Raw genomic sequence first — 19,322 nt, forward strand, 5'->3', positions numbered from 1 at the left:
TCCCATGGCTGATAAGAGGATACAAGCTTGTGTATATGGGAGGGTATGCCACATGTACTATAAGCAAGCAGTTTGCTTTCATTTATTCGATGTGTGCCAAATAGACCGATTATTACAAACAAAACTTGCACATGACATATATAATACTAATACATTGCCTGAACATGACTGAACAAACCATCGCTAAAGAGCTGAATCTAAGTTGTCGTCAAACTCTCTTTCGCCGTAGGCTGGTGCTGTTCTAAAACACAAGGTAATCCATGCCGTGTCTTTTTTTTTTTTTCCCACCCGCTTACAGTACACTCACTTAACACTGAGATCTCTGATGAGTTGAGTTTGCTGAATGGGGGTAGGTAGAGGACAGGAGCCAATCACCCTCTGCTTTATATTCAAATTCCCATTATTGCAGGGTTTCACTGTGCTTATACCTGTCCAAAATCATATGAAACTTTTAAAACTATATGTGACATAGCTATGCAAATGTAAACAAAAACACAAAACAAACTCTTAAGCTCAGTTTGTAATTAGAAGCAAATGTTTTCTTTCTTTAGTGTTGCTATCCACGTATAGGATTAAAACATTGAACTTACATCTATTTTCTGATAAGACTGATAGGGATAATAACCCTGTTTCAATATCCTTTGGAAAATTATTCTTTATATATTCATTTAATTTAAAAATAGAGGTTAATATTCAGAAATGAACTTTTACTACTGTCTTTGCAAGACATATGCCCTTCCGATTTGAATATATTTCAATAAGTTTTTAAACACTTCAAGCCAATATTAATTGCAATGTCATGTGTTTTTTTTACTGGTTCTCCTCAGTTTTCCCAGTGCATGGATAGTATTACTCCTGCTGTACTACAGAACGAGGTAAGGCACAGCTATATGCAGCACCAGGTGACTGCTCATGCAGTAACATAATTCTGGTCCTGCCCCCCCAAACTAAATAACATTTGTGCTTGGGTTTATTAATATATTGGGCTGAGTAACAGAAGCTGTGGGCTGAACATCAGGTGGTGGGGTGTGTTACAGCAAAAAAATAAAAAATAAAATAATTTTTCAGAGAATTAAACATACAGTACTCAAATACAAACAATGAAATTAACAAGAGGCCCTAAAGCACAATGCACATACCTGTCACCTTTTAAATATTAACCAGAAATGATCCAAGTTCAATTTTAACATGCACAATTTGCCGTTCGTATTGTGATTTTTTTTTTTAATAATTACAGGAAAGATAACACCCAAATTTTCCTCTCCAAAACAAATAAATGTCATTGCCTATGTAAAAGTTCTGACTTAATCAGACAAAAGTAACATGCTGAAACCCGCTGCCCTTGTTTTAACTCATTCTCATTTGTAATGGAACAGTAATGAAGACTATCAGTTCAACTTGATAAAACAGAGAAGTCACAGGGCGTGTGAACGAGCTCAGGAAGCTGACTAGTAGTATCACATTTCTTGCTGTAAAAGTGGGCAGCCAGGGATCAGACTGGTTATGGTGGTCCTGTAGATTTGCCAGAAGCTTAGCATGCATAGAAACCAGATCTTCCAGCACTCAGCACTGACAACAGCTTCGATCCATGGTCCAGCCATCTAGAAACACTACCCACTACTACTTCAGAACAAGTCACAGGCACAGTCCTACCTTTCCTGATCCACACAGAACAGCAGTAAACGAAAAAGTAATGACATTCCAGAGTTTTGCAGAGGACAGACCTGAGAAGGGACTGGGCAGGACAGTGCACAGATGAAAATTCAGGTTTGGTTCTTTTAATCTGTGCAGACAAACAGGTGTAGCAGAGACCCCTGGGTCCTGCCAGTAGGAGGTCTAGCCTGACCAGATATGTGGTTTGATATTTGAAAAATGGTCCATGATTGCATTGTTCAAACCCTAAGGGAAAGAGAGATATGGTGTCATTCTGTGTCCACATGCTGTATAGTGTGTGCCAAGACCACAATGGACCTGTAGATATCTATTGTAGCAGCAGCCATGCAGTCTGTGTCCTCTATACATTTGCTTAGATCAATACTGGAAACCTGCAATAAACAGACATGGATATGCCTAAACAAACATGTTAATTATAAATTAGTTTGGCTATTTACTACTGACTTTTGTTAGCTCTTCGTAGTGTCTGCAAGACTGAGATAGTCATAACCTCAAGCTTCTTTCTTGTGTATTGTGAATTCACCTGAACATGGTGAAAAGCATATTCCTTTTAAATATATATCTGAAATGGTCATTCAGAAAAAGTGCACACATGGGTCTTGACACATATTCCGTATGTACACACCCAAGCTGTTTCGGTTAAGTTTATCCAACTTTACAAAGACGTGGCAAACCCAGAGTGCACAGCACTGGGAGTGGCCCACCAAGCAAACAGTGCAACAAGTCAAACCACCAGCACTGAACCTGAACCAACAATGAGCAACTATTCAGCCTGGAAGTGACATAGGTGGCAGAGAACAATTCTGAGAGTATGCCGTTGTAGATTAGATCACACAAATTTCAGTACTGCTTACCCTTTGTCTTCTACTAATATGGTGATTCAATCCTGAAATGAAACAAAAAAGAAGACAGAACTGTTGGAGAAAAAAGTATAATCAACGTATTACAAGACATTTATGGCAGCAGTTCCTCCACCACTGTAGGGAGATTCTGTTCTATGTGTTGTGATTTCCAACCATCATGAGGAAGTCAGAAATTTGGACTTCAATTCAGAAATGGTCTTGGTCTTACAAATACAAAGAACATGTTTAAGGGAAGTGTGAAGTAAGGTGGTTCATTTGAAGATTAGTGTCAGTTCATGGGTTAAAATGGCCAGTATAACAATGGGCATCCCTTAATTTACAAAATTAATCTCTTCCAGAAAATGGTGCGGATATTGAAAATTCTACTAAAGAAAGCTCATCTCCCAGTATTTTAAATAGGGAAAAAATAATAATGCGTTCCCAGCCCATCTAAAATCCACAGACCAATTTCCCTAAAAATAACTAGAACACTGTAAAACACCTATATAACGATCAAGCCATGATTGCAGCACAACATGAAACACACATTTAGACACATACTGGTCCTGTGTAATTCCCACTTTTCTTTTTAATTGAGCAGTTCTCCACAAGGTGAGCAATAAATCAAGCAGGGATCCACAGGAAATGTTCCATTTACTTCTAGAACTGCACACCTCTGCAAAATGCACCCACATACCCAAAAAACAATCAAAGTTTCCAGGCTAATTGCTCTGCTGTTACTGCAATGATTCACTTAAATAAGAGACCTAATATCCTGAAAAATAATACTTTGGAATTTCATACATATGCATAATGCCCCACTTTGTTAAAGCAACACTCACAACAGACAGAGATCTGGATGTAGACACTCCAGCTACAGTATATTGTTGCACTCTTGCATGAGTTATACAATACACAATTTTTTCCCCCTTTTTTTTTCCCTTATCTTCAATTCGGATCATTTTTGTGCCTTAAATTGAATATTGGGAGTAAAAAGGCAAGAGCCGTTATGCTGAGATTTTGGATACAGCAAGTTTGCAAATTAAGGGATGCCTGTATTATAAATTCTCTTATTAAAAATCTATTAACTAATTTTACTGTACCACATTCAGGTTTAAGTTAAAAGTTGTGCTTTTAAAGATGCACATCTGAAAATGTTTTGCAACATGAAACAGAAAAACTTTTGAGCAATTTTTTCCTCAGAAAAACTATATTTTACACACACAGAGTCTGAAACCACTTGTCCCAAGAGGGTTTGCGGTGAGCCGGAGTCTAACCCAGCAACACAGGGCACAAGGCTGGAGGGAGAGAGGACACACCCAGGATGGCTCGCCAGTCCGTCACAAGGCACCCCAAGCGGGACTCGAACCCCAGACCCACTGGAGAGCAGGCCCTGGCCAAACCCGCTACGCTACATTGCATTTTAGAAATTTAAGGAAATAAAGTACCAATTCTTTCATCTACTATTAATTCAATAATGCACTGATTTGCTATATTACATGCATAACTTTTCTATTTGTAAGAAATATTTCTATAAAATAGAACAAAGGAATGAATATGTAACGGGAAACATGCAAAAATTTGGCTGGGCACACCTCAGCATTCAGCAAGTCTTCCTTAATATACATAAATAAAACAAAACAGAAGTTTGAAACTGTGACTTAATCCTAATTCCCCCAGAAGATGCTCTCAGCCACACAGGCAAATCTGTAATAGGAAAGATCTCCCCTTCACTGCACCAAATGGTACAGTTTTTGAAAGAGTTAGTAAAATAACTGCATATATTTTAAAAGTTATGAAAAGCTTGCCACAATAATGTATCTCACACTGTAATTCAAAAATCCACATGAATCAATTATAATATTAAAATGAAAGACAAACCTTTCATTTGTCTTACGTGGTCCAGCACACATTTCCAATTGGTGGAAGCTATATTGGACAACAAAGGACTGGAGTTATTAAGCAGACTTAAAGTTTCTCTTTTAGGAGACAAATACGCATGTACCACAGATGACATAAAGCTAACTACATCTCATACAGATTCAGGTCAGGACTTTAACTAAGCCATTCCGTAATTCTTTTAAAAAGCTATTCTGATGTTGACATGCTTATTTGTGATCATTATCTTGCTGCATGATCCAGCTACACTTCAGTTTCAAGTTTTAAGGACTGGTGGCCTCACATTCTTCTTTTGAGTTTTCTTATAGAAAGAGTAATTCATCATTCCTTCAGTGATACCAAGGCACCCAGACCATCACAATGTCATTCTAGACAGTTAATAGGTTTTTACTCTGAAATGTCATATTTGGTTTTTATCAGATATTTCAGAGCGCTTGTTGTCCAAAATGTTCTACTTTTGAGACATTACTCCACAAAACAGAACTCTTGAGAGACAGCTAGCTATTTCTTGCAAACTCTAGAGAAGCTTTCATGGTCTTTTCAGTGAGCAGTCATTTAGTCTCCCATACACAGTATCCTATTTTTGTTTTTATTGTAGACATTCCATTACAAATGAAGACTGACTTGAACCCTGTCAACAGAGGCTTTCAATTCCCTGGCTTCCGTTCTGGGGTTCTTTTTGAGCTCATTTATGATTTTACACCTTGGCCATGTTGAGATTTGGCCGAGTGGCCACTCCGTGGGTAGATGCACCACTTTTCCAACTTTTTTCCTATTTAATGAATATGGTCTGACCATCATTCAAAGCTTGGAAAAAAAAAATGACTGTATAACCCTGTCCATACTAGCAAGGTTAAGCAACTTTTCTCCAAACATATTCAGAAAATCCCTTTGAGCATGTCATGCCTCTATGAATCACTTTTCTAAGTTGACCCTTGCTGATAAGGGTTTAAGTAGTCAAAAATTATATTGCACATAGCTGGCCCATGGGTGACTTTAATTACCCCTTAAGTTGATTAACATTAGGGGACAATTTTTTTTTTAACCCAACAATGACTACACATTTCATCAGCTTACACACCAAGGAAATTACATTAAAATGGCATTTCTTTTTACTACTAGAAATGACTAAAAGATCTTATTGATTCTCATGCCAAAAGCTGCAGAAACAGAGAAAACTGGAAAGGGGAAACACACCTTTTCCACAGCACTGCATTTATTCTAAATGAGACATATCTTTTCTGAAGAAGTCTAGTGCCTTCTACATCTTTTCATATGTGTCTTGGAGAATTCAAAGCATTTAGAAGGTGACAGAATCCTGTTTTTTTACATGGTTTGTGAAAGCTGAGGTTAGGCAGGAAGGGTGAGGTTAGCAGAGGGTGGAGCTCACAGCAACAGAGTAGCAAACTGGTATCACCTGGAAAGAACCCTTGCTCTTGCTCAACATGCAAGATATTCCGTAATGCTGCATACTTATACATTTTCAAGCTAATCTTGCTGTTGCCACTGACCACACTACAAATTATGTTTTCTAAGAACACAATAGGTCTTCTGTTAATAAAATTGGAGCTGTGTTTTTGATTTAAAAGGTTCTGCATAAGTGTGCACTGGTACTGAGAACATCCATATCCTTATCTTTAACTGTGCATGCATGTCTGCCATATTTGGAAGTGTTGGGTCAAAAAAAACTCAACTCAAGACTGCAGGTAAGAAAAACTGCCACCTTTCATTGCAGCCATGGGAGTGTGAGTTACACCCCGAGGCCGTAGCTGTAAGAACAAATTGAGCTGTAGTAAGAAGACAGGGCCTGTGCAGACACGTTTCAGCATACCAAGTAAATGTAGACTACCTTCACTGCTGTCTGGCCAGGCACCCAGCACTTCAGTCACTGTCAGCCTCTTGCAAGGATCCATCCCTCAATCAAGACTTTTCAATTCATCTTTCAAGGGTTTGGGCAAAAATAACTTATTCACTCTACATCCTATCAGTTTCAGTAAAGAAGTGAGGCTCAAGTATCAGTGCCTTGACACCTTTGTTATATGTTGGAAAACATCTTGTTTTGTTTCAAACAGGGGGAAAAAAAAAAAGAGGCGGAGCTGAAGGCTGCATAGGAATCTTCCTCTGAGGCTTGTTGTAACTGTTCTGGAATGTCGTCTGGCACACTACTATAATAACGACACCAACAAATCTTTATCTGTCAGCCCTCTTTGCATCACACTAGTTTAAATTCCTAATCCACTAACACTAATTCACAGAAAACCCTGGGAAAATGGAAGGCTGACCCTACATTTCGCAGTACATTTCCAAAAAGGAACTGCTTTGTATTATACTCAGTCTCCATTTACTTACTGAATAATTTACCCCATTTGCCCTGTCTTGCTGGACTCAAACAACCAATGCCACAGCGTATCCCATTACTCCTTTCTGATAGAAAGACTGACTCATAGCTTTAGTATTTACAAAATATATATTTGGATCCAGAATGGATCCAGTGGTTTGTGTGAACCCTATGCCAATTTCCTTTACAAAAGTAAGGCTTACTGGAATGTCTGCTTGATGACACAGGAGGATCATGTTGATGTCCTATGTGCACTGTAATGTTTTTGTCTGAATGCAGAGGCTTCCCTTCCATATTTGTATGAATAAAACCTCACACCACCTGAGCTGTGTGATTGAATAAGAGCTCAGTCCCACCACAGTCTTTGTGGATTGTGCATGGTTTTTCTCTGGGTGTTGTTTTTTTCCCCCCCACATTTGACTCACACTTTTCTCCAAAGCAACATATGATGTTAAGCTTCTTACAATTGTTTACCCATTTATACAGTTGTGTAATTTTAGTGGAGCAACTTAGAGTAAGTACCTTGCTCAAGAGTACAACAGGTGGGACTCAAACCTGCAACTTCTGGGTCCAGAGGCAGCAGTTTTAGCCACTACACTATCAGCTTCCCCCAAAGTTCTCTCTCAAAGACATCCGTTTCAGGTACATAGATAAGTTTAACATGCTCATAAAGTGTGACTGTGTGTGGCTACCCAGTGCATACTTGTATACTTTCTTTCTTAGGTGTAAGCTCACTAGCCTAGTGCTTTGTGCATCTGTGCCTTTACTTTAAGGTACATGGCTGTTGCTACGATAACTCCTGATCCTAAATAACAATGATCGCTTTTACAGTTTATGACTCAAAGAAAGCTATTGAGGAACACCGCTGCACCAGGATGTAGATTCTCAGATCATTATCTGAACAAGAGCTCCATAACAAGCATCCAAATAACATGCAAAACAGTGCAGAGTTCAGTTAAACAGACATCCCATTACAGTGCTTCACCACTGCCTATGTAAACTGATACAAGAGCAACTAGTGAATTCACCAAACAGTAAGGTTCAGAGCAGAAAAGAGACTTGGTAAACAACTACCTAGTGATCCCACAGTTCTCTCTGGCATCTTCAACTGCCTTGACTCAGACACGGGTGTGAAGTCCTGAGTTACATGTTTTACACTAAAGCTTCATCTGACAATCTGGGGACAGACCTTTCAAAGGCACTTGAAAACCACACTATACCAAACTGTGCATTTTGATTCATTGTAAATCTGGGATGTTCTGAAGATTAAGTGACAAATAGGGCCAGTTCTGCCATTATGCATGTTTTAATCACGCTATTTGGAAATTGATGAAAAATGATTAATTAAATAATGAATAAACAAAACACAATTAATATAATGCAAACTTTTGCAAGTGTGATTTGGGAATAATGAGATCCCAGTCTTAAATTTGAACCTCAATTACACATGTGAATTTAGTGTCTGATTATGATCTACTTTATAATTATAGTTAAACAAAGATTCAAGGGACAAGAGTGTAAAGAACCCTTCTGGTGGTGCAAAGGCTGGTAGAGACTGAAAAAAATACAAGAGGAACTAAGTTATAAAGTGTTTTGATACAAAAATAAACTAAAAAACAACTGTCAAAAACTCCAAGTTCTTAAGGTGCAATACATTAGTGCAAAACTTACAAAAACAATCTTATTTATTTTCATTGTGCTATGAGTTTTCAGTAGATGATGATAGCTGTACTTTATGTGCTATGCCCCAACCCCTTTTCTCCCCCTCATTAAACCTATTACTTCTGTTTTTTAACCTGGTAAAATGTGATGTTTCATATAAAAATTGGCACTACTGCAGTATAGCAGAGCTGGCTGTATAATGTTAAAAACTGTGGGGAGTTATGTGATTATTAATTACATTATTTAATTATCTACCACTTAGACATTTAAATTTCAAACAAGAGTGACATATCAACCAAATACATAGACGCCATCATTCTGTTTCAGTTTTAAAAATCATATCTAAACATGAATGTTTCAATATGCTACATACAATTTTGCTTTCACTCTGCAATTGACTGGGGGTCCTGTCCAGGGTATACTCTGACTATTCAAACACCGTGTACTACTACAATAGGCTACAGACCACCACTACCCTGCCTTGAATTAGCCGTTAGCAACAGTTAGTGACAAGAGTAAGCGCTTGAATCTTGGTGCCCTAATATAGTAGAGATCAGCCATTGGCTTTGAAAATATTTGTGACCATTTATTTTGTCAAATAAAGCCAAATGAAAAAAAGGTGAAATCTTTTAATCTGAAGAGCAATTTACTGTATCATTTCTTAATCCTGACTGTAATACTATGTGAATTGAAAAATACCAACAAATCCTTTATCCTACACTCACTCAAATCCTTTAACAGCTTGTCAAGGTCAGGGTTGTAGCAGTCCAGAGCCTATCGCGGAAGAATGGGAAGCAACGTTAAGTACAGTACACCCTGGACGGGATGCCACTCCATTGCAGGGTCCCCACGCATACACCCATTCAGTCAGACATGCTATGGGCAATATGGGATCACGCATGTGTTTGGACCACGGGAGGAAACCAGAGCACATGAAGGAAATGCACACAGGCACAGCAAGAACATGCAAAATCCACACTAGCTGAACTGGTTTTGAACCTATGCTTGAACAGCCCAGGTGTTGTGCAGCAGCAAGGCTCCCCAAAGCACCACCAAATTCTTTAACCATTAATAAATGATATTAGTGTGAGATAGAGATTGTAACAGTAAGAGATACCGGTACCAATTAACAACTCGCAAACTAACAGGGTCAATAAAACATAGGAAAATCAGCCTGACTTTAACATGAAACATGATTAAGTTTTTGCTTTTAGTAATAAGTTAGAAGAAAACATTGAAGCAATGCAATGAAGGGTGGGGTTATTGTTATGTGGAGTTCAAATACCTTGGACACAGATAAGGCTGTTGACTTAAGGAAAGCACAAACCCACACACACACACACACACACACACACACACACACACACACACTTTCTGAACCGCTTGTCCCATATGGGGTCGCGGGGAACCGGAGCCTACCCAGCAACACAGGGCGTAAGGCCGGAGGGGGAGGGGACACACCCAGGACGGGACGCCAGTCCGTCGCAAGGCACCCCAAGCGGGAAGAAAGCACAAACCACTTCTGAAATTCCCTCAAACATAGCCAAGAGTCCACCACAAAATGCTGAAGAATGGAGCTCAGAGACAGTTCGCTGAGAACAGCATTTGTGTTAACAGCGTTCTTATACAGAATAAGGATGTTGAGGAATAGGGTTAGGGTGGAGCAGTAGAGTCAGTTAAGGAAGAAGGTAGGGAACATAGTGCCAGTGCCAAGGCTTGCCTTACACAGCAAAAGCACCACACATTAAAGAACACTTACTTCCTCTTCTTCATGACCTTTTTCACTACCACAGCGATGATCACGATTGCCACGAGAACACCAATAACAATGCCAGCAATCGCTCCTGAAGACAACTCTCCAGGCAATGATCCTTCCTCTGCCAAGATATGACACTTAATTAAGTATGATGTACAGGCCCCACATCAAGTACCTCCAGATAGCAACGACTACTGCAGCACTCAAATCCATACAATAAGGAACTTAGTACAGCAATTACAAATGCATCTAATATTATCTCAGTGCTCAAGTATTTCGGGTACTAGGACTTATTTCTGTAACTCTACCAAGGTGTAGTACCACACTGTCACAGACACGGCACAGTGCCACTGCAGTTCTCTAATGCAATGAAAATATTCAGCAAATGTATGATGACCAAATTAAACAGAAAAATACAGCAAGTGACTAATCATGATTAAGTATGGAAAGCTACATTAAGCAAGTCAAAGCCATTGCCATGTGTGCTTTCTGGTGGGTAGACGTGATTCTCACCTTTTACAGATAGCGTATGAACAAACGAGGCATTTAGGCCAGTCACATGGTTACTGGCCACACAGGTGTACCTTCCAGTGTCTTTGTAGGTAGCGTGATCTATAATGTACTCTGGTGTTATGACGTTGCGTGCGGTGTCGTTGAACGCCCAGCTGAACGTGGCGCTGGGCACTGACTCTGCAGAGCATTTGAGCTCGACTCGTGTGCCCACCTCCACTGCACGCTTACCATCCACTTTGACGTTCCCTGGGCCGTCTGTAACACAGAAAGAGGTTGGAGGTGACCACACCCAGCACCCAAATTTGAAATTTGCATATCACAAAAAGGAGAGACTGGAAAATGACAGCAAAGACACCTTTTGCTTTAGAATTTACACTAGTGAAGTAATGTGCTCTAGAGCCAATTTTCCATTTTTTCAGCCTTTATCTCTCACTTCCTATTTAGCTATCACTACACGATTTGCACACAGTACAATACGCTCTTTTCGTGGCATATGTACACTTGATGACATGTTTCAGCATGTATTTGCCAAGTTAAATTAAAGACATGAAAGAACACATTCCACCAGAAGTGGAAAAATAAGGCCGGAATTACACAAACCTTTAAACGGAACGGCCTTTTTGAAACTATGGTTTCTAAAGCAAAATTTCAGTCCCACAACACATTCAATACATTTTACACCAGTGTTCAATGCTTACATTAAACAGGCCCTGCAATGACCAGGAGACTAGAACAAGAGCTCATTATTAGTGGCCAGTGTAGCCAGGTGCTCCGACTATACTGTGCAAACAGGCCAAAGCTGGAAACGGCTCCCAAGAAGGTAACTCCGGTGAATGTATACTCACAGCTGACAATCAATTTGTAGACGGCATTGTCATTGCTGACGCGGTTAGTGAGTTTGCACAGGTACTCCCCACTATCAGAAACCTGCACTGGCTTGATGGACACGGAACTCTTATCTGCAGAGATGGTGACTGTGTCGCTTGGAGACAGTGTTTTTCCATTTTTCAGCCACTCTCTGGAGTCAATGTGACCTGCCTTAGCTTGGCAAGTCAAGTTAGCTGAGCTGTTACCAGCAATCATGGGTCCTGAAGGTCCAGTGAGATTAGCCCCAGATATTTTTTCTACAGAGAAAAGTAGAAGATGGTAGAACATCTTGGTGATCCTTGCTATTAACCATACCCATGCTCATTTAAAATGTAGATCTGCTTTGGGATGGGTTAGCCAGCAGGAAAACAGTATACTGTGTCCTTCCACTGACTTAAATCAAAATTTGTTATTTTATATCTCTTTAGATATTTTTGTTTCACAACAAATATTTATAATGGGCACACTGCAAAATGGCCTTAACATGACTTATCACAGAGAAGCATCTGGCAAAAAGTGCAAAATGAATGATAAGAATATCAACTTATTTTAGCTATTTTGCCAAAGAGATCCGAACTCAATCTTGACTCAGTTATCAGCATCATTTATCAACATAAAGATTCCAGTATTCAAGTTTAACCACTCAAAAAGTGCTAGAATCCAATATTCTGTAGAATTACACACCACCAGCATAGAATATGACTGTTAGTGGTGCTGTGTATCTAATGGATGTGACCAGACAGGTTGAATCTACTCTTAGCACTAACCAAGTGCGGACCATAACTGTTCCCAAGTGTATTTATGAAATACACTTTTTTTTTTTTTTTAAAGCAAGTTGTACATTGTCTTGCAGAAAAGTGCCTGCTAAATGAATAAATGTACCATAATGTCCTGTGACATCCTTTCGTCATAGCCGTCTCTCATGAGAGATCACCCAAAAAAGACGAAACCCTGGTAACTCACGTAGTATAGTAATTTGAGAAGATCCAGAAGGCTTATACCGCTGGGTTTTACTGTTGTAGGCCCAGCAGCTGTAGTTGCCACTTTGACTCTCCAAAGTGCTATCAAGTTTGAGTTGTGAACCCACTTGAACAAGCAAATTGCCATTGAAAGCCCAATGAAGCTCTGCTGGTGGATTGGAGAGAGCTGAGCAGGACAGTGTCAGGTTGGATCCAGTGGTGTACAGATTGTTTTGGGGAACTGTGGTCATCACAGCGTTATCAGGTCCAACTGCAACACAAATGTTACAGTTCATCAATGCAGTGTCTATGGATGATGGAATTTATTCAATCTCTCAATTTCTGTAACATTTCACAGATTTTATCACGCATACAAAATGAGCAGAGCATTTTTGACATACACTGTACCGGAAGCAAAGAGATCCAGCCACTTGCTATTTTAAGTTACAGGATATTTAATATTAAAATTAAGCACTCAGTGCAAAGTGGCTGCATCTTGTATGTTACTAATGTTTTGTTGTGCTCTCTTGGTCCTCTAGTTTAACATTACAGACAATCTTAAATACAATAAATCCAGTTCCATGATTTATGACTGTCCTGGTAGTAAGAGTTGAAGGAGCACTCACAGTACACGTCAAAGGTGACGTTTACGCTACGGCGGGTCATGAAGACATTAGACGCGTTGCAGTACAGAGGCCCAGAGTCGTATCTCAGTATGCTGGATATGGTGAGTGTGCGATTGCCATTACTCAGACTCACACGCCCACCACTGACAATCTCAGAAGTGCCATTCAGCCACTTGAAAAAAAGTTTTGAGCCTCTGGCAGAACATGTCACACTGACAGTGTCATTGAACTCCACAGGGCTGGTTGTGTTGGCCGTCGCTGTCACCTCAGAAACAGGCGCTGCAAAAAGAGACATGCAGTCAGGGCTGAACAAACAGTTCTACTAAATGGCATACACATGAAAACTAATAAGGCATTTCATATGTGTACAAGACTGAATCACACACACACACACATTTTCAGAACCGCTTGTCCCTTACGGGGTAACGGGGAACCGGAGCCTACCCGGTAACACAGGGCGTAAGGCCAGAAGGGGAGGGGACACACCCAGGACGGGACGCCAGTCCGCCGCAAGGCACCCCAAGCAGGACTCGAACCCCAGACCCACCGGAGAGCAGGACTGTGGTCCAACCCACTGCGCCACCGCGCCCCCAAGACTGAATCAATTTATACTAAAATTAAGACACTTTCTGTTTAAAATTGACAATATATTCTTTCGAACGAGACATTTGTTTCTTGGGATATAACATAAAATGTAGTTACACATACACTTTCCATTAGATGCAACCACACATAAACAAAGACTCCTAAGTATATACTTCAAATTATAACTGATAGAGGCTGTTTTTCTAAATTCGCTCATTTTTATTAACCCAAGCTTTGACAGCAACACGTTCATTTAAGACACAAGCCACTCCTGGATGAAGTCAAAGAGCCACCACACCTAGGAACTAAGCTTCATATGGGTGTGCGACTCTCGTTCATCAACTGGTTATTCTACTGCAGATGCCACTGAATAGGTTTTTAATCCTCACCTACACTACAACAGTTTATGTAAAAGATTTGTTAGATTTTAGACATCCATGAAGAAAACTAAAGAAAAAGAAAAAAAAAAAAAAAAAAAACCTCTACACATCCTTTCCAGTTCTGTACATAGCACCTCACTATTCCTCTTTTTATGAGCAAAAACACAACTGTTTGGCAAGATGTTCAAGAAGTATGGCACTGATTCACCCTGAAAAATCTTCAGTCTGTACTTTCACTACAATGTCCTAGCATCCTCTAATCCATCAAAAATTACAGTGTTAATTGGTTCACCTCCCATCCTATTGCCCATCTGTTACTTCATGTTATAAATTGTATAAAAAAGGTATTGCTACCTGCTATTAGTATGACAGAGCCAAATGAATGGTTTCCATGCAGAATAGATAGGAGGTATCACTGAACAACTGCATTTATTAATTCCACATATTATAATACTTTTCTACTCACCATACACATCAAGATTGGTCTCTCCTGTCAAGGTAACACCCTTTTCAGTGACCATATTTACAGCATAAACTCCAGAGTCACTGAGAGTGAGCTGGCGGAGTTCAAGTGAGCCTGTGGTGCGGTTCACAGTCACCCGGCCCTCATATGCAGCCGGAATGTTGTTAAGGGTAGGCAAGGAGGAAACCACAGGCACAGGCCCTATGCTACTCTTAAAGGTCCAGGTTATGGTGAGGAACTGTTGTGCAGGAGACTGCGGGGAGTTGGTGGGGAACGTCACATTTCCGGCTAGCATGCCACTGACAGGGCCTGGCGGCAAGGCCTGCTGTCCAACACAGCATTCTGAGGAAAGCAGAACCAATGTCAGAACACAAATCAGGTCCAACATCACCCAACATTGCCATATCACAACCCAAAAATTCAATCCATATAACAGCTAATATTAGCATGAATAAATCCTGCATGTAGAGTACAGTCATATTAAAAAAAAAAAAAAAAAATCACAAGACTGTATCAGGTCTCACATAAGAACTTACAAGGCAGCAATGACAAAGTGAAAATAAAACCAAGCCATTTAAATACTGAGCTACTACTTTTCACCAAAGCAGCAAACAACGTTCAAGCAATTTTGAGAGCCAAGTTATGTTTTTTCCAGTTAAGATAAGATGCACTCAAGTTATAATGACATAAAGAATAAGGGGCTTGGGCACTTAAATTTCCCTGGTCAATGTACGATTTGAGTAAAGATGGGTGAGCGCACTCAAACTCCGTTGTTGGTCCACCGAGTATGACTTCGTTTCCCATGTAATGATCTCAGAAGTGTAAACATGTCATTTCTTTCCCGACACTGGCGTACGCTGACGAAGGCGTCCCGCCAAAATGCATCCATCCCGAAAAATAAAAAAAGATTTTTCAGTAAACTCGATTGTGCTCTTCCATCTTTGCTCTAAACTTTATTTTGACTTAAGCACCTTTATGGCAATTATGTTCTTCATAAGGTACTACAGCAGGAGGCGGGATTCAAACATGGGTCTGAGCAAATGGCGACAGTGCTAACTACCACACCACTTGCTGGTCCCTTCTCCGTTCTCGTGGTCATGACCCCTCTAGCATTGTTCACTGGCAAAGGCCCTGGATCAGAACCCAACCCAGAATCTACACAAGACCAAATGACAGCACTCATTAGGTTCTATAGAAACCCAACAAAGGTCAGCCTATTGTGGCCACACAGCCATTCTGGGTAACCCCAATGGTCAGTAGTGCTGCTCCTCTGATGGACCTTTATTAAACTACACCCTTTTAACATTATTTCTAGAAAATAAAATCCAAAATTCAGTGAAAGGAAACTTGCAAACAACCCAAAAGAGAGCAATAATAAGTACAAGTTCCCTGAGGGGAAAAAGAAAAAAAAAAAAAAAAAAGTTTAATACCTGGAAAATACAGCGATGTAATATAGTTATATTTTACAGTTAATTTGAATTGTCACGCAAATCAAATTTTAACTTTTTTCATCTAACAACAAATTAAGTTGTGCATAACACATGTGACATGATCATGATTTAGCCAGAGTATTGTAAGCGACCTCATAAGCACTAGGAGAACCAGTACGCACCTCAACCTTTTTTCACTTTGGCAAAAAGCGCCGGAATTAAAAGCAGTAGATGGTAAAGTTTATTTTTCTTACCTAGAACTGAGAGGAAAATTGCGAAATGAATTCTGAGGTTTCCAACATCCATTTTGAACGGAAGGAGCCCTGACAGTGGCGCAGGAGGCTTCTGCACCGACTTTATGCAAGACTGGAACTGCGAGAGTCTGCGGACGGTCCCGCCTTTTCTTGTCGTGGGAATTACTTACAGGAAAAAGTGTAAAGAGTAAAACGGCTTAGTAATATCGTCTTAATAAGCCTTGTAACTTTGCAATTGCGTCAAAATGTAATTAAGCGCAAATAAAACTTGTAAACCTAATCAAAAATTGCCAATTCTGCCTGGTTATGACGTATAAAAATTTAACAACAATATTTATTAAAAATATGTGTTCAGCCGTGGAACTTGTATGTAACTATGCTCACGTTCCCATGAAAAAGACGCAACGTCTATTTGAAAGTACTGGGCATTTCAGCGCAGAATATTAGCGTTGGTCACGTGACCACGATGTGCCGATCGAGTTCCGTCGTGTTATAGCTGTGGTTCTGGTGACGTCTAGAGGCGGACGCTGGTTTAGACCACCTGGAGTTTACCAGCCGTCTTTCTGTGTACACAAACAGCACACCGAGAAACTGCAGATACGTCCATAAAACAAGCGCAGGAGATAAAGCACGGAGGTTCTCGGTTCTGGCTCCGTTGTGGTGGAACGACCTCCCGCTCTCACTCAGAACTGCTGAAACTCTGTCTACATGATTAAGGGTCTGAAAACTCACCTCTTCCAGACTCACTTAAGCTAAGGTGTAAACTTTATGATCATGCCCGGAAAAGCCTTTACACAGCCGCTACTCCTGTACGGAAATGCTTGTGTATCTCAAAAAAAAAAAAAAAAAAATCGGGTGATCAGGAATCGTGGATATTCTGATAAAGTTTTATGCAGGTACCCGCGTGATGTACATTGTGATTGTTGCATGGTGGAAAGAAACAGACTAACTGCACTGATTTAAGTATCACGCGTCTGCATCTAAGTCCATCTTTCCCTAATGTAATGCACGAAATGTATTTTCTATGAGATGACGTACGTCGCTTTAGAGAAAAGCGTCTGCTAAATGGGTTACCCGCTTTTTTCCCCGACGCACGATGTTGTGCAGACAGAGAAGCAAATCGGTTGTCTTTGTGTAGTTGTCGGTGGTATTCTTATTAATTTCTTTGTTGAATTGTATTTTTTGCGGTTTGTTAGAGTGCATGCAAAGCTAATCAATTCTGTGTCCCGTAGCGTAGTGTAGAGTAGCGTGACTCCGCTGATCGATTGCGTCTGTTTGTTTGTTTGTTTGTTTGTTTTGGTCGCCATTGTTGGAGTAGTTTCGATTTCGATTAGGCATCTCAGCTAACAGGAATTAGACTGGTTTAAATAGCAGTTGGGGACCACTGCACTCGACCGCTTTGAAACTCGACCGCCTTGAAACTCGTACTCATCGGACCTGGCCAAGCCCCTGAGGCAACACGCACCCGGCGTGCTTGGATTTCTTAATAAAAGTTCACATTTTATCCAAGAACTTTTAAATGTGTATACTTTGCAGTACATTTATAATACACAGCACAGTACATGGCAACTAAAGTGGAGCGGCAGCTTCTTGGTGCGAAGATAAAGGAGTCAACCAGCTTTGTGGTCTGTGAAGTATCAGGATTCATCTACCCTGTGTTTTGTGCATCTACTCACGCGATAGCCATCAGTGCATTCAAGTGGAACGTGACACTTAAATGTCAGACGTCTGCAGCTATGGCTCTTTCTCACTGTAATGTACAGATTGTACTTTTGCTGAGATCTTGTATGCTGCTTGGAGAAAAGTGTCTTATACATGAATAAATGTAAATGTTGTGCCAACCATGTTGGCCATCTCAGTTCTCTATGGCAACTAAGCTGTGTGATGTTGCCAGCACTGGAGACCTGGATGCTTCTGCTGCTACAGTAACCTGGTTTATCCTTGTCTGTCACACCCTCCGTCCTGCTTTAATTTCTCTGTGGAATTCTGGAACTGCCAGTCTGCAGTGCAAAAGGCTGACTTCATACCAGCCTATACCTCCCATCTCTCACGAGACCTCCAGGTCCTAACTGAAACCTGGATCACCCCAGACAATGCAGCCACACCTGCAGCTCTCTCCACCAAATACTCTTCTCACACCCCTTGTCCCTCTGGCAGAGGTGGAGGCACAGGCCTGCTTACCTCTCCCTGGTGGGAATATTATGTTCTCCCTCTTGACATGCATGACCTGTCTGCCTTTGAATGGCATGCTGTCTCTATCACTATCCCAATCACTCTTGTAGTGTGGTTTCTCTCTCAGCTGCTTCTTGGATGACCTGAACATCTTGTTGAGCTCTCTCCCAGGGGACAATGCTTCATTGACTCTCCTGGGTGACTTCAACCTGCGTGTCTGCGATCTTCATGCAAGAGGCTTTCTGTTCCTCCGGCAGTCCTTCGACCTCTCCTTGTCCTGATCCCCTGCTGCTTACAAAGCAGGCAAGTGCCTTGACCTTGTATTTTCCTGTAACTGTGACTGTCCAGTTATCTTCTTCTGCTGTATATCTCTGATTGCTTCATTTCCTACCAAACCTGCCTCACCACTAATCCCTTGCCTTTTTCTGCACCCATTGTCACCTTCTACTGCAGCTTATAATCGCTCACCTTCCTGCTTTGCTTCTGCCATGCTGTCCACTCTCCCTTCTGCTGCACAATTCTTGCATCTATCAAGCCACTAATATTTTCCTCTCTGCACTCTCTTCCTCCCTTGACTCTCTGTCCACTAGCTTCCAGACCAGCATACCCCAGTGCAACCCAATGGCTGACTGAAATGTCCTGTGCTAACAGGACCAAACTCCTGGCTGCAGGGTGACAATGGCAAAAAAGCCAAGACTTGCTCGGCTCTGGATGCCTACAAACTACTCTCAGCTACTTTTCACTTTCTCTTCAGCTAAAACTACCCTTTACCACAGCAAAATGGTATGCAACTAAAAAAGAAAAAAAAAAAAAAACAGATTCTTTGCCACCTTCTCATCCTTTCTGTGTCCTCTGCCACTCCCTCTTCCTCTCACTGCTGATTATCTTGCTTTGTTTTTCAG

At 40.7% G+C, this 19,322-nt stretch overlaps 1 protein-coding gene across 4 annotated transcripts; it reads right to left on the reverse strand.

The window, feature by feature from the left end:
* Nucleotides 1–270: 270 nt before the first annotated feature.
* LOC108926630 (carcinoembryonic antigen-related cell adhesion molecule 5) lies at nucleotides 271–16,683 on the reverse strand. 4 transcript variants are annotated; one of them, XM_018739445.2, is made up of 10 exons: nucleotides 16,249–16,683; nucleotides 14,568–14,906; nucleotides 13,137–13,415; nucleotides 12,515–12,781; nucleotides 11,530–11,808; nucleotides 10,685–10,939; nucleotides 10,175–10,292; nucleotides 4,398–4,445; nucleotides 2,529–2,560; nucleotides 271–1,899 (listed from the first exon to the last, which is right to left on the reverse strand). In XM_018739445.2, exons 1-9 carry the CDS (start codon nucleotides 16,298–16,300, stop codon nucleotides 2,542–2,544), a joined length of 1,656 nt encoding a protein of 551 aa, XP_018594961.1. In that variant the 5' UTR covers nucleotides 16,301–16,683; the 3' UTR covers nucleotides 271–1,899; nucleotides 2,529–2,541. The 4 variants fall into 4 exon arrangements, with proteins under 4 accessions (XP_018594961.1, XP_018594963.1, XP_018594962.1 ...); XM_018739446.2 differs by lacking the exon at nucleotides 271–1,899 and adding an exon at nucleotides 1,913–2,045; XM_018739447.2 differs by lacking the exon at nucleotides 4,398–4,445.
* Between the last annotated feature and the right edge of the window lie 2,639 nt (nucleotides 16,684–19,322).

This window comes from Scleropages formosus, chromosome 7, assembly GCF_900964775.1.
Source record: "Scleropages formosus chromosome 7, fSclFor1.1, whole genome shotgun sequence".
Lineage (NCBI taxonomy): Eukaryota > Metazoa > Chordata > Actinopteri > Osteoglossiformes > Osteoglossidae > Scleropages > Scleropages formosus.

Coding starts and splice junctions, on each gene's coding strand:
- LOC108926630 (XM_018739445.2), bottom strand. CDS start 16,300: ATGGATGTTGGAAACCTCAGAATTCATTTCGCAATTTTCCTCTCAGTT. Junction 10,940..11,529: donor CTACAAATTGATTGTCAGCT/GTGAGTATACAT, acceptor TCTGTGTTACAG/ACGGCCCAGGGAACGTCAAA. Junction 10,293..10,684: donor TCATACGCTATCTGTAAAAG/GTGAGAATCACG, acceptor ATATCTTGGCAG/AGGAAGGATCATTGCCTGGA.